At 52.3% G+C, this 17,933-nt stretch overlaps 2 protein-coding genes across 5 annotated transcripts in view; both read right to left on the bottom strand.

The window, feature by feature from the left end:
• Positions 1 to 4,322: 4,322 nt before the first annotated feature.
• TMEM39B (transmembrane protein 39B) overlaps positions 4,323 to 17,933 on the bottom strand; it is a 15,634-nt gene continuing 2,023 nt past the window's right edge. Inside the window, exons 1-10 of one of the 4 annotated variants that reach the window (XM_061360835.1) lie at positions 13,002 to 13,109; positions 11,210 to 11,917; positions 10,872 to 11,080; positions 8,848 to 9,067; positions 8,379 to 8,462; positions 7,612 to 7,766; positions 6,677 to 7,013; positions 5,690 to 5,877; positions 5,145 to 5,265; positions 4,323 to 4,694 (exon numbers count right to left, since the gene is read on the bottom strand). In XM_061360835.1, coding sequence (XP_061216819.1) covers positions 4,458 to 4,694; positions 5,145 to 5,265; positions 5,690 to 5,877; positions 6,677 to 7,013; positions 7,612 to 7,766; positions 8,379 to 8,462; positions 8,848 to 9,067; positions 10,872 to 10,999 — 1,470 coding nt within the window. In that variant the 5' untranslated portion in view covers positions 11,000 to 11,080; positions 11,210 to 11,917; positions 13,002 to 13,109 and the 3' untranslated portion in view covers positions 4,323 to 4,457. Of the gene's footprint in view, positions 4,695 to 5,144; positions 5,266 to 5,689; positions 5,878 to 6,676; positions 7,014 to 7,611; positions 7,767 to 8,378; positions 8,463 to 8,847; positions 9,068 to 10,871; positions 11,081 to 11,209; positions 11,918 to 13,001; positions 13,116 to 17,183; positions 17,246 to 17,933 lie in introns of those variants that run through there. The other 3 variants (XM_061360834.1, XM_061360833.1, XM_061360836.1) reach the window with 3 other exon arrangements.
• The window catches only part of KHDRBS1 (KH RNA binding domain containing, signal transduction associated 1), a 21,706-nt gene continuing 18,584 nt past the window's right edge, over positions 14,812 to 17,933 (bottom strand). The window contains exons 10-11 of the transcript XR_009726595.1: positions 17,184 to 17,245; positions 14,812 to 15,881 (exon numbers count right to left, since the gene is read on the bottom strand). The gene's annotated coding sequence lies outside the window, so the exon portion shown is untranslated. The remainder of the gene's footprint in view (positions 15,882 to 17,183; positions 17,246 to 17,933) is intronic.

Below are 17,933 nucleotides of genomic sequence, written 5' to 3'. Positions count from 1 at the left end.
CTCGCAGCTTCCTCGGGGGTCTCAGCCCTTGCTATAGGGCAACAAAGTTGAAGAATAGCATAGATCACCCACAGGGAACTCCGCGTCCCTCGTCCCATCGTGCGCACATGGACATGGGCTGTCTCTGCACGTGCAGACACGGACACCCATGTGTGCACACGCAGGTGCATCACACACACCATTGTGCCACCCGCCACCCAGGCCCTGCACACCCCAGCCAGGTGGCAGAGGAGGAATCAGTCTCTCAGCTCCTCTGACTAATTAACGTGAATTAACACTGACTAATTAACCTCCCTGCTCATTAGAGCTGGGTGCTGCAGGGCTGGCAACAGCCAGAGCACCACAGCCACGCTCTGCCCTGTGTCCCCATCCCGCAGCCCTCTCGAAGCAGCCTGCAGTGATAATGAGATTGGTTCCTAATCCACTTATTCCTGGCTGGCACCGGGCTGCCAACAGCCTGCTTCCAAAGCCTGCTGAGCAGTGAACCTCCCCATCCCCTCTGTCCCCTGGGACGTCCCCGGCTGCACTGGAAATGAAGGGGGAAAACCCTGGTGGGTCTTGGCCAGGCAGTTGTGGGGCAGGGAGGGATGAAACGTAAGTGAGGGCCATCACCCCTGCAGCGCGGGGTGAAGCTGGGGTGGTGACGCTGCAGCAGCGTGGCCCTGGGGAGCAGCGGTGATGAGCAAACCTTGCATCACCCAGGAAGGGAGATAAGGAGCCCTTCCCTATCCTCACCCTGAGGGGTGCCTGGGGGGGACAGCAGGGGCTGTGCTATGGAGCGGGGTCACAGCTCGCTCCAGGAGGAAGGAGAAGGAATCCTTTTTGCCTCCCTCTTTGCTCATGCTCTATTGTGGCTGCCTGGGTCACGGGAGTGCCTGTGCAGGTCCCATCCCGCCGCTGCTCCCTGCCCCCCCCCGGGGCTGCTGCTGCTGCAGGCTGGGGCTCCCGCGCTCTTGATCGGTTTGGGTGAAACCCTTGGGATCAGTGTGGGAATGGCCTGACCTCAGAGGGACTGCGGCACAGAGCGGGGCTGGCGCTGCCGAGCTCCCAGCAACAGCAGGGTTTGCACCAGGGGTATCGATGGTCTTGCTCATTCCCACCCCTGAAGGCAGCCCAGCGTGGGATCCCTGCTGTGGGTTCAAGACTACATCACTGATAGATCCCCAAAAGTGATGGGAGCCAAGGAATTGCGGCTCTGCAGGGGTGATCCCACCGGAGACCTGCTCCTTTTGATGCCTTCATCACTGAGCGAGAAGAAAATGGGTGGGGAAACACAGACCCCCTGAAATTCCCTGTCTGAGCTGGGTCTCTTCCACAGTGGCATCAGGGCTGTGTCCCAGAAGGGTGCTTGGGGACACTGTGTTGGGGGAAGGTCCCCCTGTCCCAGGGCAGATCCATGGAGGGTTCTGGCACTGCAGGGAGAGCAGTGGGAGCTTGGGCAGGAAACGGGGCGGCAGGGCAGGAAGGCAGCGGCGGCCCTGGGATTGGCGGAAGGTCAGCGGAAAGGCTCGGGGCTGCAGCGGGAGGAAGCCGGGCCCCAGTGCACGTGTGGCTCATGGGGGACTGAAACCCTCCTGGTGCCAGCAAGAGAGCCCATGGGCCTGCAGGCTCGTGTGGGACATCCTGCAGCCGTCTGGGGACACAGCCCAGCATCCCTGCTCCCCGCTGTTGCTGCCCACAGGTCTCCTGGTTGGGGTCTGAGCAAGGAGTGAGGTCCCCCCCGGTCTCAGGGGTGGGTTTGGGGGTGCTTTGTGGACCCTTGGACACCCAGGAGGGCTCAACCTGCACAGACCCTGGGATGGGGCCACCAAAGAGGCTGACACCTACTGGGAGGTGGGAGACCTGCTCCCTCCTTGTCCCCTGCTCTGTGGATACTCCAAAGGCTCTGATCAGTCCATTCTCAGCCTTCCAGTCATTGCGAGCTTCCAGCCTGTATCACTGGGGTTATTTAGACCCAGAGTGATGCAGCTTCTCAGCCCAGCACGGTGCGAAGAGAGCGGCAGTGGTGGCAGCTCCCTTCCCTCTGGCTGTTGGAGCAGAGGATGGAGCTGTTGTACATTTACAGCCTCTTCTGGGGACAGCTGGGTTAAATGGCAGCAAAAGCAGAAGGGGAGGAGGGGAGAGGTCCGCTCCACTGATCCACCTGGATCCCGGGCTGCTCCATGCAATGTAGTGCTGAGAGTCATCATCTCCCCATGGGGAGCATGCGGTGGGGATGAGGGTGCCAGCGCCATTCTCTGCTGCACAAGTGCAATGAGTTCGGTGGCCTCAGGTGATGAGCAGTGGACCAGGAGAGGCTGGGCAGCACCTCCCCATGTTTGTCTGCTCCGTGGGCTTCTGGAGATGGGAAAATGAGGCCGTGTGTGTGTGTGTTTGCTAATGAGGGTATGGTTACACTAATTCAGGGCTGCCAATTATGGCAGGTCTCAGTGTGGGGCCTCGTGGGCCATGTCCTGCCCTGGTTTTGGCCAGGGGAGCCCGGAGCAAGGTCAGGCAGTGGCGGGACAGCGGTGGCCGATGTGAATCTGCTTGGATCAGCAGCTCCTGCGTTTGGGAGCCCAGGGCCCATTGGGAGCCCATGAGGGCTGCTCCTAGGGGAATTCCCACCTGGGATCTCCCCGTGGATGTCATCACCTGGGAAAGCCCCTGTGAACTGTCAGAGAGGATCTGAGAGATGTTCCTGCTCCCTGCGACTGCCTTTCCCAGAAGCAGGAAGAGCCTTTCCTGGGAATCCGCTTTCTCTGCATCCAACTCCTTTTTTTGCCCCCAAAATACCTGCAGGACACTCAGGCTGGGCAAAGGGGAGCCATGAGGAAGGAGAGAAGGAAACATCCATGTCTCCATCCTGACCCCATCAAACTGGCTCCGTCACCCCTGCAGGCAGCTGCATGAGGTCCTGGCCAGGCAGGGGAGGAAGTGGGGATCCTGCTGGGAACTTCACCCCATGTGGGTGTCAGGGGGTGTCTCTGCCCCACTGCTACCTGCCAGGCCCCCATCCTGCAGGCTGAGCGCCCCACAGCTGCATGCTAACCTCAGGGGCCCCGCTCAATGGGAGGAAGGAAATCCTCATCCTTGGGAAAGGCTGGACATGGCTATTTCCTCTTGCCACGCTGGGGATGGGGTCAGCATGCAGACACAGCTGCCCACAGCGCCCCAACATTCCCACCAGGACTGGAGCTGGAACAGACTGGGGCAATGTGAGAGCCTGGGGACAGGCTGGACCCTAAGCCCCAATCCCAGTCCCACCGGACACGCCAAGGGGATGTCGGGGGACCCTTCCTGCAGCATTCCCACATCAGGACACAGGGAAGCTTCCCTGCCCTCAGCCCCCCGGTGTTTGGGCTCTGCTCCGTCCCGTTCCCATCCCTGCATGGTGCTGACCCGGTGCTGGGGCCTCTGTGGGGCTCAGCTGCACTCCAGCCTGGGGCTCCGCAGGATCCCCGTTCTCTCGTCTTTCCTCCTGTTCCTCGCGGTGCCCTTCTGCTGGCACACGGCACCCGGTAACAGGATACCGGTGGCCTTTGGCCCCACCGTGTCCCTGCCGTGTCCCGGGGCTGCCTGTGGGGTTCTTGCCGAGCACCGAGACCCCCGGGGCACCTTCGGTCCCCTCTCTGCTGCCGGGGTCCTCCCGCTGGCACGGCCGGGCACAGCATCCCCCCCACCCACCCATGGGAGCCCCAGCCCGGTGCTGCTGCCCCGCCCCGAGTGCCGCAGGGGCCGGGCCCGTTCCCCCCAGCCCCGGGCCGTGGTCCGATCTCCGCTCTCTGTCGCAGCGCTGCCGGGACCGGGATACCGGGAGCTGGAGCGCGCGGGGCCCCGGCGCCCCCTGGCGGCAGCGGGGTCGCAGCGGAACAAAGACCGGATCCCCCCTCCTGGCCCGGGCCCTCTCCCCGCGCACCCTCCCTGGCTCATTGGGCAGGAGGGGAAACGCCGGCATTGACCCGGCAGAGCTGGGGCGGCCGGAGCGTTCCCAAAGCTCCACTGAGCCCCCCCCCACTTCTGCTGAGGGTTGAGGGGGGGGCTGCAGCAGCTCCCACCAGCCGTTAACCCATTTCAGCGGGGCAACGGAGAACTCCACTGCGGCGGTGCAGGCGTTGGGCGTCAGGGCTCAGCCCTGGTAAAGGGACCCAGGGTGTGAGCTCTCATATCCCCAGAACTCTCATCCTCCCACCCAGCACCAGCTGGAGCTGGCTCCAGCACCAGCAGCAGCAATCACACCTCCCAAACCTCAGTGCAGTTGTTCATCAACCACTCCTCTCAAATGCAAACAGGAGGAGGCTCCTCCCGGGAGTTTTACCAGACAACAAACACACAAACAGTGGTTGGGAGTAAAAAAATATGTTTTTTCCTTTTAATTACATCAGTTATCAAAGAAAAAAAAAGCAGTGGTAACAAAAATACAAAGCTCTGAGGATCTCGTTTTGTTTTGTCATCAGCTGAGCACCAGTGCAATTGGTTTAATTTAACTTCTGCTCTGAGTCTCTGCTGGCAGAGTAGGAGTAGGCTTTGCCCAGCACCAGACGGTCACGCAGCAGCTTGAAGAAGGCGTAGTAATTGCTGAAGAGGATCAGAGCCAGCGAGATGGTCTGGTGCCACTTCTCTGAAGAAATCAGTGAGTAAAGCTGGTAGAAGATGACGGCTCCTTCCAGCAGGATCAGGATGTTCAGGATCCTCAGGGGTTTGCTGAAAAAGAACTGTAGGAGACCACAATGAGACACTTTGGGTTGTGTCTTCCACACCATACGTGTAGCAGAGGCCTGTGGGGACTTCCCCGGGATTTCCCTTAATATTCACCATTGAATGGCTCTGGACAGAGCCCTGGGCTGCAGGGACCAATTGCCCTCTAATAATATGTGCCAAACTCAACCTGTTCCGCCACCCTTGCTCACCATGGGCAGCTCTCCCGCCAGAGCCAGCTCAGGCAATTCAGTGTTCAGGAGACAGGACCAAGTGGTTGCCCAGAGAAGCTGTGGCTGCCCCATCCCTGGCAGTGCTCAAGGCCAGGTTGGACACAGGGGCTTGGAGCAAGCTGCTCCAGTGGAAAGTGTCCCTGCCCGTTGCAGGGGTTGGAGCTGGGGGAGCTTTATGGTCCCTTCAACCCAAACCAGGCTGGGATTCTGGGACTGTAGGAAACATGACCTTACATGAAAGCGGAAGTGCGAGACGTCCGAGGGCACTGCCACGTTGTAATGACCCACAGCTTTGTATACGTTCTTGCTGTGTTTCACCAACACTCCCTGGGGCCACATGCACTCCTCTGTCCACCTGTGGGGAGCAAGCAGAGCGCTCTGATTTCTACCTCCATGGCTGAAAGGGGGTCTGCTGTTGTCCCACCATCAGAGAGGAGAACATACGAGCCGCTTCCACAGCTGCGAGACCAGAGTTTGGCCACCAAGGCTGAGAATTGTGGCAGTGACAAGCAGCAGTTACTTGTGGCAACAAGCAGAAGGCACATCTCCAAATAGGAGATCTGCCTGCTGCACCTGGAAGTGGACAGCAGAGACAGTGTCTGCACGCTGTCGGATGTGTCAGCCAACAACTCTGCCTTCGTTTTTCTTTCTTGTAAGCAAGAAGAGGAGGAGAGGTGGCTGGAAATTTGAGCTCCCCATCCCATCCCTGTTCATGGCAACAGGCCTGCCAGACAAGAGAAAACTCCAGCCCCAGCCCCAGGAGTCAGCTGCTTCCTTACTGATGCTGCAGCACATTGGAGCAGAGGGCTGGATCGACCTTCTGCCAGCAGCCCAAGTGCGCTGCAGCTTTATGGAGCAGGTCACAGTAACGCGCAGGTAGGAGGTACTGCATCAGGATCACTGATGTGCTGATGGACACCAGGAGGAAGAGCTCGCATGACCAGCGCTTGTCATAGTACTGAGTATTCTGTGGGGGGACAAGAAGAATGTGTGACATGAAGCACTCAGGTAGGTAAAATGAGGGCTTTGCACAGAGCTACTGATCCCATTTCAGAAAGAAGCACCCACATAGGATGGCTGCTGCACAAGTTCTGAACACACCATAGTGAAAATATGCTATCATCCCCTATCATAAAAGCAGAGACAGCTCTTGATACACTCCTAATTCAGCTGATGATGGGTGGGAGCATCAACCCTGCAGGGGAAGGGACTTAGGCTCACCCCAAAGTCTGACATATTTACTATAAAACATTTATCTCACTGTACAACATATCAAGAACTTAAATAGAACAGCTAATAACCCTAATAAGGTCCAGCCTCCTTTGTACTGTCTCCCTTACTAAAGTCAATCCCCTTGTCCCAGGGCTCTGTATTCACAGAAGGTCGGTGTGTGGGGGACTGGGTGGCCTGCAGTCCTTCTATCTCCATGGGGAAGCAGGAAGAGGCAGTGCTCCCTTGTAAAGGGATGCACACGTTCCCGACAGTCAGAATACGCTTTATCGGGGTAATATTGTTCTCTGTCACCTGGAGCTGAAGCAAAGCTAAACCTAGATGGCTTTGCTTCTTGCTTTTCACAAGGCCTCTCTCTAAAAGGGTTTGATACAGCTGGCTGTGCACCCAGACCAGCCCCCTGACTGACCTCTCCCAGATTCCAGCTAAGTGAGAAGCAAGAATCAGACCTCATCTCTGTGTCCCCCTCTCCGCAACCCTCCCCAGCCAGTCCTGGAGGAGCACCATCCACAACAGCAGTGCTGGCCCTTGCTCACCTTCACAAACCAGACTGGCACAAAGGCCACATAGTAGGCACTGAGCATGGAGCTCACCAGCACCTCCTTCATCCGCCAGTTAAAGTCCATTTTCAGGTATTCCACCTCGTTGCGGATGAGGTCTGGGGAGAGGCAGCAGGCGTGCGTGGGCATGGCCTCCATGCCATACATCTGCCGCGTGTGCTGCTTCCACGTCTCCTTCAGGACACTCAGGTAGTCTCGGCTCCTGGAGGTCACCTCGCTGGTCTCCCTAGGACTGATGCTGGCCACGTGGGAGAAGAGCCCCGTCTTCCGAAAGTCACAGTTGAGCTGAAGGAAGGGAATGTACATGCCAAACCTGGGGCAGCAAAGTGCAGAAAGGCCGTTACTTCCTTACGAGCTCCCTGTGTGATGCCGTTGCTGGTTGCAGATCAGCATCATGATCACATCCCCCTCCCAGACAGCATCTGGTACCTAGATAAAACTCCAGGAAAGAGCTTCACCAATCTGATCTCAAACACAAGCAGAGTCTCAGATTTTTGAGATACTTCCTCCTGTACCTACTAGAGAAAAGGGAGCTACTGGAAATAGAACAGGCTTCCTTTTGTTAGTTAACATGAAGCAGGGAAGCTGTTTGATTCACTGCCTGGCAGAGGCACCCAATGACTGAAGTAAACCGAAGACACAGGTTCTTTAACTACCATGAGAAAAGCAGACAATCCTTTCCAGAGCAATCTACGAATCAATGCTTACACTAAAGCTGAAATATGGGTAAATGTTAAAGATATGCCCTACCACCAAGAAGAAATGTGACACAGAAGGACATAAAAGGGTAGTTTAAGTTCTGTTAACAGGCAACCAAGTACTTATTTACTCTCAGGCTTTTCAACTGAGCATCACCCACTGCACTGAAGCAACATTAGAAATCACACACAAGTGACAGAAGAGATACTTACGGGTAACACAGGAACAGGAGATTAAGGAAAGAGTAGGTTCTAAAGAGGTGAATTATCGATCGACACAAACTCCAGCCTGTGCCAGTGAGAACAGCAAACCGAGTGACCACCAGGAAAACAGAGCGTGGCAGGGAGACTTTCCCACTCTGTGAGGCCTGCAGGGAGAGAAGAGGGAGCTGGGCAGAAGGGAGACTCATCCACTCTTCCTACAGGAAGCAAACAGTAAATGAGCAGCACTCAATCTGTAAAATCAACTTCATATGAGTGAAGGAAGAGCTCTGTTTCACTAGGAAGGAGAGGCTTTCTCGAGGCTGAAATCTGGACTCTCCATAAACCAGGACCTCATTCCTCAAGCCGGGATGAGGAGAGCTTTCAGAGTTTCTTGTTAATGTGTGGTAGTTATCGGTGTGAACAGACCACTCTCCTGGACCTGCTCACCACAGTCAGCAGAAACCGACCTACACTGGTTCTTCCTTGTGAAGAGATGAAATAATTAAGAGAGCAGGAAAAGAGCCAAAGACTGCTCTTCACAAGGAAGAAAGCAGAATTACTACAGTCTAGTTGAGACAGTAATTCAGAAGGAATCACAGAAGGACAGCAATGGTTTGGGGCACTCATTTCTGTTCTCTGTTCTTCCCACGCCTCAGTTTCTGACTTGGACATAGCACAAAGTTCTTTAGAAAAGGACAGAAGAGTCTGGAACTGCAATAGCTTTACATTTCACCCGAGAGGAAAGAATAGGTCTGAGATCTGCTTGGGGACTTTACCTCCTTCACAATAGCACTGATCAGCCGGCGTGCCAGGACAATCGTTGTCACCGTCAGCACGTTGAAGTCAATAAGATGAAAGTTCTGTTGTGACAAAACCAAAGTGATTCTACTTTCCATCAGGCATCAGAAACCCACATTCGACAGAGAAGCTCCCAATTATTCTCTTCTCCTTGGACTCTTCCAGGATGAGAAGCACAGAATCACAGAGTCAACAAGGCTGGAAAGGACCTTTAAGACCGTAAGTCCAACTGTTACCCCAGGACTACCAAGGTCACCACTAAACCACGTCAAACGCCAAGCAGACAGCCACTGCCCAAAACTTCCCAAGTAAGAGTCATTTGAGCAACCTGCCAGGGCTGTAGTGTCACATGTTGAACGCATCAAACATACCTAGAAAACTCAACGTCTAAGGACCAAGGAGACAGCCCGTGAGCATCCCCACCAGCAGCTGCCCGTTGGTGCTTACCAGTGAGGTATGCGAAGGAGGATGGGAGGGTGGATACCACCACACTGTTTTGTAGATGTTGATGTAGTGGACAAACAGAGCAACGAGATGACAGAAGAAGAGCTGAAGCTCAAACAGCACGCTCCTCTCCACAGGCAGCTCTGGGATCTTACAGTGCCGGAGGGGGACGACTGTCTGAGTTGCCAAGGGTGGGCTGGAAAGACCTGTGCCTGAACCGCTCCTGTCAAGGTAAAGCAAAAGCCAGCAGTCACTTCAAGATCAGCACGGTGTTGTCCTCCAGCCCACATGCTCACACTGTACAAACAGGGTTCTAATACTGACTGTGAAACCTAAGCTCACTCATGGGCACTGGCTGCCCACAAACCAAGAGGCATCAGCACCCAAAGATGTCTCAGATGGCTGTTACAGCAGATGTGAGCAGGAATTTTCTCAGTGAGAGTAGCATTTGGAACTAGGCCAGCCTACACCACCAGGTCATTTGACATTACGTCCCTTGCACTGAATCAAGTTCAAAAGCCATAGCTGTGTTTTGCTATTCAAGGGGCAACCAGTGGCCCTCTTAATTAATTGGAAGCTTTACGGCCTCAAGTTGCTATTTACATTTCTAGGAGTACTTGAACATGAAATCCAGAGCAATTAAACCCAAGCTCTTTCCCATTCTTCAATTTCATTCAACTATGGAGGAAAAACAAGTTTAGTCAGAGGTGTGAGCATGCACAGAGGTGAGAGGTATTCCAGTGTGAGCATGCACACAATCCCAGACAGCAACCATTTTACTCAAAGGGAAGGGAATTAATATACACTAGATATATCTCTCCTGATTTGCAATCTCTAAATAACAACAGTCAAAGGAATCTGGGTGTGGGTTTCAAAGGAACTAGAGAGCACAAACTCCTATTGAAAATTCCAAAATGAAACCACAACAGTCTCAGAGTATGACTGCAGACAGCCTTTGAGCCCAGCAGTGGACACGGTGCATCACTCCTGATGGCCTAAAATAAGGCCGTGCATGAAGGGAAACCTCTAGGAACCTGAGCTGCCTCTCTGAAATCCCCACGTTCCCAAGCTGACCAGACTGATTCAGCTCCTCAGGACTGATAAATCCACCAATAAACTCTGTTCCTGTACACGAACATGAATTCCCGTTCTCCAGAAAAGAGCTTTAAATAGAAACACAAAGCCTTTTCTGCTTGAAACAGACACGAGACCCAAGGGTGCTCTTGCAAAAGCAGCAACAAAGGTCTCACACACATATAAAACACTTTGGGACTTCTCAGCCTGGACTGCCACGTAGGTGATGGAGGCTACCACAGAGGGTACGGGTACCCTCTGATACGGTATCAGAGGTGAATCCTTGGAGGTACACTGGGGCGTGGGTTTGTACCACATCACCTACTCGTGACAAGGATCTCTGTGTGTGCTCTCACAGCAAAGTAAGTACAAGGTGGATTGCTCCACCTTCTGTGGCCTTGCAATAGCTTTTTTGAATAACTGTATCCCTATAAATTTCTTGGCCTGGGGCCGTAAGCAGGGAGCATGTTAAGACAGATCTCACATTTTCTTCACAGAGAGTTCACAAAAAGGCACCTGCTGCTTATGCACTGCTGTTGGTGCTTTGCTTCTCCTTCCTCCTCTCCAGTCGCAGAAATGCAATGAACCAGCTAGGTTATAACCTGCAAAAAACCCCAAACACAGACTACACATCACCTGACCTGGCTAAATTCTACCCTAGACTGATGTTAACTTCAGGTCTCAAGTGAACTCCAGAGTAAGGCTTTGGAGAAAGATTTGTCTCCTGGCAGCATGTCACACTCTGATAAAGCGCTCAGGGAAATCAGAACTCACGTTACCCCAGTCAGAACACATAGCATGGACATACTGGAGAAAGAGGATCCCAGCTAGACACTGGGAGGCAACAGATGCTGAGCCCCAGGAGATGCAGCAGTGTGTGAGATGGGGACACAGAGGTGGTCTCACAGCTTGCTGAGGAGCAGCTGGTGTGAGGATATGTGAGCTGGATGTACCTGGTGCGGGAACGCACGCCCGTGACAGAGGAACTCGTGGCGTGGCCGGAGCCGCCAGTGGCACCGGGATCGCAGAGGGGATTCCGGCAGTAGGACGTGCGGTTGGGGCCCCGTCGTCCCCCTGCCATAATAACAGAGGGAGCACAGGGCTCTTCTGCCAGGTGCCTTCTCTGCTCTTCACTGCCTGGTGAGGTCTGCAGGCCTTAGAACTGAACGGAAAAGGTTTATCATTTAAGGCTCACCTGCTTCCCGCCCCCCCAGTGTCAGCCGTAACCCACTGCTCACACTGCTGCCTTGTGGGAAAAAGCAGGATCACTTTGCTCAGCCCCTTTCTACACCTCTTGTATTTGCCACAGGCTATAGATGCAGCCCCAGATAGCTCCTGACTCCTGGACATGCAGCAGCTTGTCAAGGTGCTGGGAATTCAGAGTCTAAAGCCTAGTGTATGCAGGCTCCCAGGGGAGCAGGAAGCAGCTTTTCATGCCTCTCTCCCAACTCAAAGCAGTTTACAAGGAACTTGATCTGCATGGCTGTGGTGTTATCCCTGTTTTACAGGCAGAGCGAATACACTTATGGAGATGCTAAATAATTTGCCTAAAGGATTGAGTAAACTGGGGGTATTACCTAGGTCCCCTTTTTGCCAAATTTTGTTCTGGAATCAAAAAATTCACAAGTCTTTTAAAGGAACACCAGAACAGCACACAAAGGGGCTTCTTTTTTCTTTGCTCCTTTAAGAGGGGAAAAAATAACTAGCATTTTTAGAGTTTTACGTTGTTGTTGTATGTTTGGATGGCACAGAGCTCAACAAGACGTTAGTCCAAAGTTAGCTTTTCTAGTGCTTTCTTGTCAGTGTAAACCATAACACGGCCCTCCCTCTAGATCCTGTTTAACCTTAGAAGATCTACACACCATAGCAAAAGGCCAGTGATAACACATGAGAGCTACCAGAAGTGAAATCTGGCTGTGAAGAAACCCTGATCAGGCCATATCAATTGCTCAACCTTTCTTTTTCTGACTGCTGATTTCCAGTTTGCATCACTAAGCATCTGGGAAAAGGAAAAACATAACTGCTGAAGGATTAGAGACTGCTCTTAAACAAGGTCTAAAGCTTAGGCTGAGCTGCAGTCCTCCAGCAACTGATGCACTATAGTGGACAATGAGGGACACAGCACAAATGAGTTGTGCCTGGAGCTAGACCTGAGTGAAGCAAAGACACCCCAAGGTGGGCGTCCTCACAGGGCACAGAGGGGGCTGCAGGGCTGGGAGTAGAGAGTAAAGTGCAGAAACCTCAGTATGTGCCATGGCACACAGAGTCCTTGTGAGCTGGGGATGCTGGTGAACAGGAGGGGCTATGCACAGGGATACAACACACAGGCTGTGTGGGGGGCACTAGATGCACAGGACCTCAGACCAGTGGGTTCAACACCCACAACACCACGATAAGAGAGTCTGAGAGGGGAAGGCTGTAGGATGAAAGTGCTGGGCCTGGGTACAGAGCTGGGAGAAACACTTGGGAGGTGCAGGAGAGCAGATCAGGAGCTCAGTGTGGGCTCTGACGGGGCAGTGGTGGCTGTGAGGGCAGAGGACAGGGGCTGTAACGTCTAGAGGAGTGCAGGCAGGAGCCACAAACACTCCAGGGATGCAGGCAGAGGCTGCAAGGGAGAAAGGGGAAATCTGGGGGCACAAGTAGGGACCACAGGAGAGCAGCCAGGAGCACACGGGGAGTAGTAGGGGCGATGAGAGCGCAGTGGGGACTACAAGGGCCTCGGGAAGCAGGCAGGGCTGCAGTGGGAGCTACAGGCTCACAGCACGGCCCACGGGGGAGCACCGGGGTACGATAAACCTGCAGAGCAGCACTCGCGGCTCCGGAAGGGGGCCTCCAGGGGAGCTGCAGGAGCACGCACCTGGGCTGCAGGGATGAGCACGGCTCCGAGGCAGCGCCGCTGACTCCGGACCAGGCCGCGGCCCGGGAGCCGCCCCCCTCGCAGCGGCAGCGGGGCGGGGCGAACTGCGGGCTCTGCAGCGGCCCGCGGGCAGTCCGGCCCTTCCCCCAGCTCCCGGTTCACCCCCATCCTCCCCCGTTCGCGCCCCGGTGCCGGTCCCGCTCCCGCCGCCGCTCGGCCCCCTCACCCATCTCCGGCCGCGCTCAGCCTGCGCCGGGCACAATATGGCGGGCGGGGCGATGGCGGCCGGCAGCGGACAAGCTTCCTGCGTGCGCGCCCGCATGGCCACGCCCCCGCCCCAAACCCCGCCCTCCGGGCACACCCCTGGGGGGTATTTGGGACCCCCCCCCACGACTCCATCCCCACGGAGGGAACGGGAACGACAGCTCCGCGGTGGGAAGAGACACAAGAGAGAGACCTCCGGGCAATAAACCTCATTAGGCCTTTATTGAGGGGATGACTAATCACTTCCAACATCTGCCCCAGCTCCCCACTGCCAGCCATCTCCCCTGCGAGTTATTTTAATGCTGTGATTCACCTTGATCAGCTTTCACCATCTCCACCAGCCACGTGTGGTATTTTCCACTGATTTCCTTAAGTCGTGGGTGTTTTGACGCTTGAGTGCAGATGGAGCATTATACAACCCTGAGAATCACCCGTGTCTGGGCTGGAGGCAATTAATGAACTTTCACAGGGCCACCTCTACCGATTAATGAGCTTTCATGGGGACATCTCCGCAATTCTTGCCCTTTCATAGAATCATGGAATGGTTTGGGTTGGAAGAGACCTTAAAACTCATTCAGCTTCAACCCCCTAGGGACACCTTCCATTAGAGCAGCTTGCTCCAAGCCCTGTCCATCTCTGCAGTTACAAGGCCTTTCATCAGGACAATCTTTCATTTCTTACTGGTTTTGAAACCTCTTATCATGCAAAGCCATCAAAAAAACAGAGTATCCAGACACGTGAGGCTTTAAAAGTCCTCCAGGAACAACTCTAAAGGCAACAGTACTGATAACTGTACAAAGGCAAACCTGTACTGATGCCAGGTCTGCATCTGTAACACTGCATATGAGCTGTCGGTTGCAGTTATTTGGTTCTGAAGCCAGCAGTAAAGTAGTAGCTTTGCTGCAAAACACTTTCTGTGTCACTACTCCTGCACACTGGTGCTTCTCCAGCATCTGCAGCTGCCAAGGCGCTCTCCAACACTCTGGTGTTCTCCAACACTCACCAAGAGCAGGCAGGTTCCTATTTCCCAGCCACAGCAGAGCAAACAGCGTCTTAACCTTCCTTTATCAGATCTGTAATCATCTCATCAGGAGATTCATCCCACTTTGCAAAAGGAGCAAAATGAACACAGAGACAAACACTTCCAGTAGAACATATGGTAGCAATAGAAGCCTCAACTGAGCAGTAACAGCGAAGGTTTCTGCTCTGTGCTCACAGGAACTGAATTTCCTGAGTAGAAAGGAGTAACATCTACATCAGAGATGGAAGCTCCCACGGGCCCAGCGCAACCTGCAGGGGTTCCTCCCCCTCAAAGCTTACAAAGGGGGCATGTGTCCAACATCTCATCCAAGATGGTAGAGGCTTATCAATTAAAGTATTTCCCTAAGCCACATCTTCGTCCCCAACACCACCATATGTACTTGTTCCTTGTAACCCTCCTTCTCCAGGGCTGCTCGGAAGGTTGATCACTGGCTGCAGGAATCACCCTCAGCCCCGGTGTTCTGGAGGAGAGCACTGGCATGGGGTGAGGGAAGGAAGATGCACACATCTGAGCTCTTTCTCTTGGCTCTGCTCATGACAGATGCTCTTGTACAAATTTAAACCTTCTTTCTGTACTAAAGGACTCATCTGCTTCAACAGCCAGGTGGGGAATCCAGCTATGCTCTCAATCCTGATCTACCAAACAGAGAGTTTGAGAGGGCCGTGTCAAGATAATGCCTTAGCCTTACTGAAAGAACAGTGGTTTAAGTTAAACATTAAAATACCCGAAGTTATAAAATAAAGCTCATAGCCATTTGCTTTATTTAATAATCCAAACAGCAACTTGAAACCAGGCATAAGGAACAGGCAGGGAATGACAGCCTCCATGCAGGAAAAGACACTGGGGGATACCTCTAATACCAGTTGGAGTGTTTTTCCCTGCAAGCTCTGGTTCCCACTCCTGTTGCTGCCCAACATACTGACTATGAAGCACTGTGCATGGTGAGATATCACCAAGCAAGAGTCAAGTCCAAGTCTGCGGCAGCTCCAAGCAAGGCCAGCCCGAGTATTTATACCAAAGAGCTGGAAGCATGGACCAGAGGAGATGGGACTGTGGAGGCACAGAGCACTCACTGCAAGAGAGTGTTTCCAGAGCTGCGTCTCTTGGAAACAACTGAACTGTTGGGAAACCCTTCCAGAGAGGAGAGGTGACCATTACTGTACATCACACCCCACAGCACCAAGTACAGTGGGGGCCTTTATCTTGTTTATGGTCTTTACCAAAATACTACAAATAATAAGATATGGATTAGCCCTTTGGGGAAAGCAGGAAATGAAAGATCACTGGTGCTCGTGAGCTCAGAGCCAGATTACCTCCTCCACTAGGTACGTGACAGTAGAAAAGGGAAGGTTATTTAAGTGACTCAGCCTTCAGCAGTCAAAGGAATCTGTACCTCTGACTAATTTCAGTCCTGGATCACCCCTGGAATGCCTGGCTAATTGGATTACCTCCAAGAGATACATCCAGTGCCAATGGCTATTTTGGGACCTCAATGATCAAATTATCATCTGCAGACTCCAGGCTAAAATCTAAATGCAGGAATGCTATGAGAGGGAGGAAGATGTCTAATGCAGGGCATGTTTTCAAAATACTTTTCCCATATAGAGTTATTTCAGTAGATTAAGATTTATGTTCCTCCATAGCATGAAAGTCTTCCACATAAACATGCAACAAACGCAATGCACAACCCAGCTGTGTTACTCCAAAAGCAGTGTCACAAGATCCACTTCTATTGGTAAAAAACTGCATCGTAATAGATGATCTCTATCAAATCTTTTCCACTTGATATAAAAGCTGTGCCTATTAAGAAAGAAATGGGAAAGATTGGTACACCACCATATAAATTGATGTTCCAATTACATTGTAAATGAAGATGCATTCAATAAACAGGCCACAAATCCAGACATGTTGTAATTTTCCCTATCAGAAAACTATGGATCCAATTTTTGAGTTGAAAAATTAAGGGTAATTTCACTCTTGCATTTCCACTATCCTCTGCTATCCTCTTTCCTCATGTTCCTAAGATAAGAGAAGCTCGTTTGATAGCTTTAAATTTCCATATAAGACTTACGTCCTTCTCTGTCCTATGCCCAAGGCTTTTCACAGTTGTCTTTTGAAGCCATTCGACTTCTTCAGCGTGGCAAGGACCTGACTCTTTGTTCTTTTATTTATGGATCTCAAGCTTGGACAGAAAGCAATGAGCTGTCCCTAAAGGAAATGCTTCCAGCTCCTGCCTTTGGGCCCTGGGGAGATGTGTCCTTGCTGTGTGTGCAGGTCACTCCACTGGTGCATGGTGCAAGGTGCAAGGTGCCACTTGGTTTGTGAGCACTTGTGTGCATTTATTAAGGTATTTATTGGAGATTAGCACATCAGTGAGGCCAGAGCAGCCGACAGAGGGAGTCCCACTGCTGTGACTGCTCTCCAGCACCAGCACCCAAAGGTGCTGGGGGTCCAGCATTCCTCCTGAGGGCTCAGGATGTTACCCACTGACAACAGGCGTGCAGCCCTGCAGGGCTCTGAGCTAAACGCATCCCGCTCAGTCTGGCAGGACTACTGACAGAATCATCTCTGGCAATGACACTGGACAAAAGCCAGTAGCCAGATCCCATTCCAGAACTGATGGAGACATGGATAGGGTAGAACTAGCAAGATCTAGCTGGGCAGGATCTGATCGAAACCCTGCAGTTTGCAATTTTAATATATTATGGACTCACACAGGAATTCCTATCAGGCTGCTCTGTTTCTAGAGCATTGGATAACAGTTTCAACAGCACCTGCTGCTGACAGCACCCTCCTGGAGGTATCTCAATTAGGAACTGGCTCCAAGACACAAATCTCCCCACATTTCCATCTCCTCAAACCCACCTAAACCTCCTTCTCTCCGGGATCTCAGTGGCAGAGCGTTACACAGGTATGTACCGAAGCTTCCTCCACACTGTGACCTCTGCAAGAGTGTCAGTCATGTAACCAGCCTTCCAGTCATTTATTTATGCATATAGCAAGAATGGCTTTGATTTCACAGCTCAGATGGTGCCCCCCCCCCCGTTCCCACACAGAACACATTAGCAGCTTGCAATGGGTTGCAAAAATAAATAAACTCACCCACTTCATGGTGCCCCTGCTCATCCTCACCCAAGTGATTCGGCACGATGCACTCTTGACTCCTGTAAATTGAAGACATTTGTGAGTGTCCCAAAGGCAAGCACAAGTCAAAAGAAAAAAAAGCCCAGAGAGATTCCTGCATGCAATTACACAGGAAGGAAAACATGCAACTTAAGCTGAGCTTTGGGCATTTTGCAGTAAATAGCAATATCGGGGTCTAAAAAGGGCCATCATTTTACATGTTTAAGTAACTGAGCAGAATTTTGTTGTTGGCAGTAGCAGGACTATCTATATTCACTGTCATTTTACATCTCTTGAGATTTAAGCTTGCCGATTCCTTTTTGCCCACGTTACGTTACAGTTTCAAAGGGCACGTTATTAAAGTTATTGCTGATTTATGCAGAAGCATGTGGTTTGGGTGTTTTTAATGTTTATTTTAAACAATTTTTTGCCATTTTTTTTTTACACTAAAATTAACATCTGAAGAATTGGTTCAATAAAGTTTATGCAAGTTGCCGTCGCAGTTTATGTAAAAGAGAAATGTGCTATTAAAATCAGACATTTAGGTTACCTTTTGGGCTTTGCGATGCATGTTAGCTTTACACATCCTGATTCTCCTGCGATAATTTTCCTTTAAAAGGGGGGCATAGGGTGATCTTTTCATCAAGCAAGACATTATGCCCTGAAAGCTGACTCCAAACCAGTGTTGAAAATGCCGTTATTTACACTTTAATAACAATCTACAAATAC

The sequence above is a fragment of the Neopsephotus bourkii genome, unplaced genomic scaffold (genome assembly GCF_033783945.1).
Source record: "Neopsephotus bourkii isolate Nb327-2 ecotype Australia unplaced genomic scaffold, CSIRO-AGI_Nbou_v1 NB_1036, whole genome shotgun sequence".
NCBI lineage: Eukaryota > Metazoa > Chordata > Aves > Psittaciformes > Psittacidae > Neopsephotus > Neopsephotus bourkii.
The sequence above is the reverse complement of the archived record's forward strand: the minus strand, read 5'-3'. Positions and strand labels throughout refer to the sequence as shown.